Below are 6581 nucleotides of genomic sequence, written 5' to 3'. Positions count from 1 at the left end.
GATACAGAACATCCCTGTCCCCGGCAATCTAAAAATTATAGGGCTATCAGTGCATGTAACATAGATGTGTGTGTGGACAAGAACATCAACCTTGCTGTCAAGCAAAATCAAGCTCTTAATAGCGAGTGCCACACAAAGTGCACTAACCAAATAGGTGGTAAGACATTAGGGGAACTCAGGCACCACACAGGTTATGTAGAAAGTAAACACAGGGTCGGTCATAAAGGACTCTAATGTCTATACACAAATGCACAGAGTATGAACAGCAAACAGGGTGAACTAGAAATTCAGGTTAATGAGGGCAGATATGATATTGTTGCCATAACGGAAACATGGTGGAATGAAACCCACAAATGGAACACACAGCTAGAGGGATTTAAATTATTTAAAAGAAACAGACCAAATAAAAGAGGAGGTGGAGTTGCTCTTTATATAAGAAATAACTACATCTCTACAGAAATAGAGCACAACAATGATGAAAACTGTCCTGAATGCATATGGGTCAATATAAAAGGGTGGGGGGGGGGAATGACATTGCCATAGGTGTATACTATAGGCCACCCAACCAAACACAGGAAATGGATGAACTTTTTGCTAGTCAGCTAACTAAGGTATGTAGGAAGCACATCACAATAGTAATGGGTGACTTTAACTACCCTACATCAACTGGGAGACAAACTTTGCACCAAGTGGAAGATCAAACAGATTCCTGACAAACCTAGTGACAACTTTGTCTCCCAAAAAGTAGAGAAGGAAACTAGGGGATTAGCCATTTTGGACCTAATTCTCACTAACAGAGATGAAATGATAGAAGGTGTTGAAGCCATAGGAACCTTGGGAGGAAGTGATCATGCAATATTGGAGTTCAACATTATGGAAGCACAAGCAATAGAACACAGTCAAACTAGAGTCTTGGACTTCAAGAGAGCTAATTTCAATAACCTTAGAGAGGGCTTGGGAAAGATTCCATGGATGAGAATCCTCCAGGGGAAAACAACACAAGAAGCTTGGGAAATTTTGAAAAGCAAGATAATAGAAGCCCAGTCTACCTCAATACCAACAAAGAGGAAAAATAACAGCTCTCAAAAGAAACCAGCATGGCTGCATAAAGAACTCTCTGACAAATTGAAAGATAAAAAGGACAAGTATAGAAAGTGGAAACGGGCACATAACTAAGTCAGAATATCAACAAATAGCCCGAGCCTGCAAAGATGAAGTGAGGAAAGCCAAGGCTCAAAATGAACTAAGGCTTGCGACCAAAGTCAAAAATAACAAAAAAAGCTTCTTTCAACATGTAAAAAACAAGAAAAAAATGAAGGAAACGATTGGTCCATTAGTGGGGGAAAGTGGTAAGAAGGTGACTGGCAATAGGGAGAAAGCAGAACTATTTAACTCGTTTTTTTTCATCTGTCTTTACACAAAGGGAAAAAACAGACCAACCTATCAAAAATAGTGCCATAAAAAACAGTATAGAAACACAAGTTAAGATAGGCAAGAAAATGATAAGTGAGCACCTGTCCAGCCTAGACAAGTTCAAATCACCAGGATCAGATAGATTACACCCCAAGGTTCTCAAGGAACTGGCAGATGTGATCTCAGAACCACTGAACTATATTTTTCAAAGATCTTGGAGCACTGGGGAACTACCAGAGGACTGGAAAAGAGCTGATGTAGTTCCCATCTTCAAAAAAGGAAAAAAAAAAGGACCCAGAAAATTACAGACCGATCAGCCTGACCTCAATACCTGGGAAGATTCTGGAAAAGATAATCAAACAACGAATCAGCGAACACCTACAGGCAAACAAAGTCATTACTAAAAGCCAACATGGGTTTGTCAAAAACAGATCATGCCAGACAAATCTTATTGCATTCTTTGACCAAGTGACAAAATTAGTGGACCAGAGGAATGCTGTGGATATAATTTACTTGGACTTCAGTAAGGCATTTGAGAAAGTAGACCACAACCTACTACTCGATAAGATAGAAAAATGCAGGTTAGATAGCATCACCACCAGATGGATCCATAGCTAGCTGACCAGCCGTACTCAGCGTGTGGTCCTCAATGGAACTGCATCTACATGGAGGGAAGTGTGTAGTGGGGTGCCCCAGGGCTCTGTTCTGGGCCCAGTGCTCTTCAACATCTTCATCAACAATCTGGACGAGGGGATAGATGGGGAACTCATCAAATTTGCAGACGACACCAAGCTGGCAGGAATAGCCAACACTCCAGAAGACAGGCTTAGGATACAGGAGGAACTGGACAGATTTGAACACTGGGCGCTATCTAACAAAATGAAATTCAATGGTGAAAAAAGTAAGGTTCTACATTTAGGCAAGAAAAACCAAATGTACAGGTATAGTATAGGGCAGTGGTTCTCAACCTGTGGGTCGGGACCCCATTTGGGATCGATCGACCATTTCATGGGGGTCGCCAAGCAAGGCTGTCCGCCATTTTTTTTCTCCGCCATTTTTTTTGTCCGCCACTTTTTTCCCCCTTTTCCGGCGGGTGCCTTACCTCCCTTGGGCTGGGCCAGCTGGTGGTCGGCCTGCTCCGTCTCTGCCGCTTGCCAGCTACGCCTCAGCCGGCGCAGGGGGCGGAACCATGCATGCACGGCGCTCCCGGGCAGGGAAAGGCCTCGACTTACGACCGGTTGTGTAGTCCTTGACTTACGACCGGTTTAGTCCTTGACTTATGACCGGTTTAGTCCTTGACTTACGACCGGTTGGGGCCGCGGCATTAAAAAGGTTGAGAACCACTGGTATAGGGGGTACCTTGCTCAATAGTAGTAACTGTGAGAGGGATCTCGGAGTCCTAGTGGACAATCACTTAAATAGGAGCCAGCCGTGTGCTGCAGCTGCCAAAAAGGCCAACACAGTTCTAGGCTGCATTAACAGAGGGATAGAATCAAGATCACATGAAGTATTAATACCACTTTACAATGCCTTGGTAAGGCATCCAGTTTTGGTCCCCACGATGTAAAAAAGATGTTGAGACTCTAGAAAGAGTACAGAGAAGAGCAACAAAGATGATTAGGGAACTGGAGGCTAAAACATACAAGGAACGGTTGCTGGAATTGGGTATGTCTAGTTTAACGAAGAGAAAGACGAGGGGGGACATGATAGCAGCGTTCCAATATCTCAGGGGCTGCCCCAAAGAAGAGGGAGTCAAGCTATTTTCCAAAGCGCCTGAAGGCAGGACAAGAAGCAATGGGTGGAAACTAACCAAAGAGAGAAGCAACCTAGAACTAAGGAGAACCTTCCTGACAGTGAGAACAATTAAACAGTGGAACTACCTGCCTCCAGAAGTGGTGAATGCTCCAACACTGGAAGTTTTTAAGAAGAAACTGGACAGCCATTTGTCAAAAATGGTATAAGGTTTCCTGCCTGAGCAGGGGGTTGGATTAGATGACCTCCAAGGTCCCTTCCAACATTATTATTATTATTATTATTATTATTATTATTATTATTATTATTATTATTATTATTATTATTATTAAGTCTATATTTGATTTTACACGTTACCACAGCAGCGAGAATCATCTTTGTGCAATATTGGAAGAATGAAGGACTACCATCAGAGGAAATAATCAGAAAAATATTGGAATGCGTAGAGATGGACAGATTAACTATGACAGTGATGGCAAACCTTTTAGAGACCGAGTGCCCAAACTGCAACCCAAAACCCCCAGGACTGGGGCGACGGCCCGAGTGCCCACAGAGAGGGCTCCGAGTGCCACCTGTGGCACCCGTGCCATAGGTTCGCCACCACTGAACTGTGAGATTGAAAGATAAAGAAGACACAGACTACTACCAAAGTTGGGACTTATTTTATTGTTGGTTAGAGGAAGGAATGAAGGATTCGGAATTGAATATGTATTAGCATAGTTGAGCTCAGACAGCTCGTTGATTGGAAAAATTAACATATGTATGTAAAAGAAAATCAACAAACTCTTTATGAAGTCCAACCGTCTTAAGGCATACCAGCTGAGCAGGTTGGAAAAAGACCCGTTCTGAGGCTTTAGCAGGGACAAAGCTGGGATCCGCTGAGGGAAGTTGCAACTTGGCCATTCAAACTTTTTGGGAAAGTGCAGACAACATCCTGCTTGGAGAACAAATTAATGTTGCTTCCCTGGACCCAGTTTAAGAGAGCCTGCATGCGGCAGTCACACGCCCATGGGTTTCCGGAGAGATCAAGAGTGAACCTGGAAGACACGTTGAGCAACAAAGGCTCCAGGCCGGTGATTTCGTTGGTGGAGAGATCCAATTGTCCCAGATGGTTCAATGGCTGGAAGAGCCCAGCCGGAACATGGGTCAGGCTGCAGTTCCTCAGGGAGAGCCTCCACAGCCTGGAATTCCCGTGGAAAGTCTTGGGGGCGATAGACCGGATTGGGTTATTGTTCAGGGTTAAAACTTTTAAATAGGGAAGGCCTTTGAACATCTTTGGAGACAGACAATGGAGGAGATTGGAGGACAGGTCCAGGGAGAAGAGGTTTGTCAGCTTCTGGAAGGAGGAACCTGGGATCTCCTTCAGCTCGTTGTGGTCAAGGTACAAGAACTTGAGGTCGTTCAGGGTCTGGAACCAGGAGGGGTCCAATTCAGCCAGCTGGTTTTTACTGAGGGATAAGTGGGTCAGGTTAATTTCATGGGTGAAGATCTCCGGAGGCAGATCTTTTAGGAGATTACTGGAGAGATCCAGGGTGTGCAGTTGGGGGAGGTTTTTGAAGAGGCCACTTGGAACGGTCTTCAGCTGGCTGTTAACCAGATGAAGCCCCTGTAAGTTTGGGAGACGCTGGAGGGCCTCCGAACCAAGACTAGAGAGCTGGGTGAACTGAAGGTAGATCGTCTGGGTATCTTTGGGGAAGTCGGTGGGAAATTCATGGAGAGAGGAAGAGTTGCAGAAAAATGCTTTTTCTAAAATAAGAAAGGGCTGGCACTGAGGGACCAGCTGGGCGAAGCTGCTGAGGGACATCACAAGGCAGGCAAACAGGAGAGACGGAGCCGAAGACTTCATCCTGGGGAGAAGCAGGGAGAGAAAGAGAGAGGCATCGCCTTAAGCTTCACTTTCACACAGGCCACAGCCAAGACCCATCTCCCACCCCCCATTTCTACCTTTTCTGACTTTTCTTCCTGTTCAATTCCACCCTCATCAACCTATTGCTCAATGTATTGCTCTCCTGAAATGTCTGCTGCCCTTCCTGCCTGGGTTATTTCCAAATGTATAAGGGGCTGGAATTGGGTCTGTCTAGTTTAACGAAAAGGAGGACGACGGGGGACAGGATAGCCGTCTTCCAATATCTCAGGGGCTGCCCCAAAGAAGAGGGAGTCAAGCTATTCTCCAAAGCGCCTGAAGGCAGGACAAGAAGCAACGGATGGAAACTAACCAAGGAGAGAAGCAACCTGGAATAAGGAGAAACTTCCTGACAGTTAGAATAATTAACCAGTGGAACAACCTGCCTCCAGAAGCGGTGAATGCTCCAACACTGGAAGTTTTTAAGAAGAGACTGGACAGCCATTTGTCTGAAATGGTATAGGGTTTCCTGCTTGAGCAGGGGGTTGGACTAGATGACCTCCAAGGTCCCTTCCAACATTATTATTATTATTATTATTATTATTATTATTATTATTATTATTATTATTATTATTATTATTATTATTATTATTTATTATAGAAGGTCAGACTGGGCTGAGGCTGGGGACTGAAAGGGTTATCCAACTCTTTTCCTTCCCTTTCTCCTTCCTTCCATTTTTCTCTTTTCCCTCCCTCCCTCAATCCCTCCCTCCCTCCCTTCCATTTTTCCTTCCTGCCTCCCTGCCTCCCTCCCTCTCTCTCTCCCACCCCTTCTCCTCCCTTCCCTTCCCTTGACCTCCCTCTACATCTCCCATCTTCTTCGGGATCCAACATTTCTGTTTGTCAATTAGAAAATCTTATAGATTAGAAATTTGGATGATGGGAAATCAAACCGATTCTGCCTTTTGCAGATGGGATTCAGCCCCCTTGGTTGTGATTCCCACCCTCCCTTTGGTTTTTTGTTCCTTCCTTCCTTCCTTCCTTCCTTCCTTCCTTCCTTCCTTCCTTCCTTCCTTCCTTCCTTCCTTCCTTCCTTCCTTCCCTCCTTTTCTCCCTTTTTCATTATTTCCTTTCCTGTCCTTCCTTCCTGCTTCGCTCGACTCTCATGTCCGTTGTTCCACTTTTTCTCCTTCCTTCCCTTCTTTTTTTTCTTTTTCCTTCTTTCCTTCCTTCCTCCTTCTTTTTTCAGTGTTCCCTTTCTCTTACTTTTTCCTTCCTACTTCTCTCCATTCTCATCTCCATCCTTCCTTCCTTCCCTCCCTCCCTCCTCCCTTCCTCCTCCCTTCCTTTTCTCACTTCCATCTCCTTCCTTCCTTCCTTCCTTCCTTTCTTCCTTCCTTCTTTCTTTCCTTCTTTCATTCCTTCCTTCCTTCTTCCCTTCCTTTCCTCCCTCCCTTTTCATTCTTTCCTTTCCTCTCTTTCTGCTTCCTCCCTACTTCTCTCCACTCTCATCTCTATCCTTCCACTCTTTTCCTTCCTTCCTTCCTTCTTTCCTTCCTTCTTTCCTTCCTTC

The 6581-nt window shown here is 44.8% G+C and overlaps 1 protein-coding gene across 1 annotated transcript in view; it reads right to left on the bottom strand.

The window, feature by feature from the left end:
- LOC107299289 (SLIT and NTRK-like protein 6) overlaps window positions 1–6581 on the bottom strand; it is a 26502-nt gene that overhangs the window by 10087 nt on the left and 9834 nt on the right. Inside the window, exon 4 of the mRNA XM_015828650.1 lies at window positions 4022–5012. Coding sequence (XP_015684136.1) covers window positions 4022–5012 — 991 coding nt within the window. The remainder of the gene's footprint in view (window positions 1–4021; window positions 5013–6581) is intronic.

Source organism: Protobothrops mucrosquamatus, unplaced genomic scaffold (genome assembly GCF_001527695.2).
Source record: "Protobothrops mucrosquamatus isolate PMUCROS unplaced genomic scaffold, P.Mucros_1.0 scaffold4765, whole genome shotgun sequence".
Classification (NCBI taxonomy): Eukaryota; Metazoa; Chordata; class Lepidosauria; order Squamata; family Viperidae; genus Protobothrops; species Protobothrops mucrosquamatus.
This window is presented reverse-complemented; position numbering and strand designations above follow the sequence as displayed.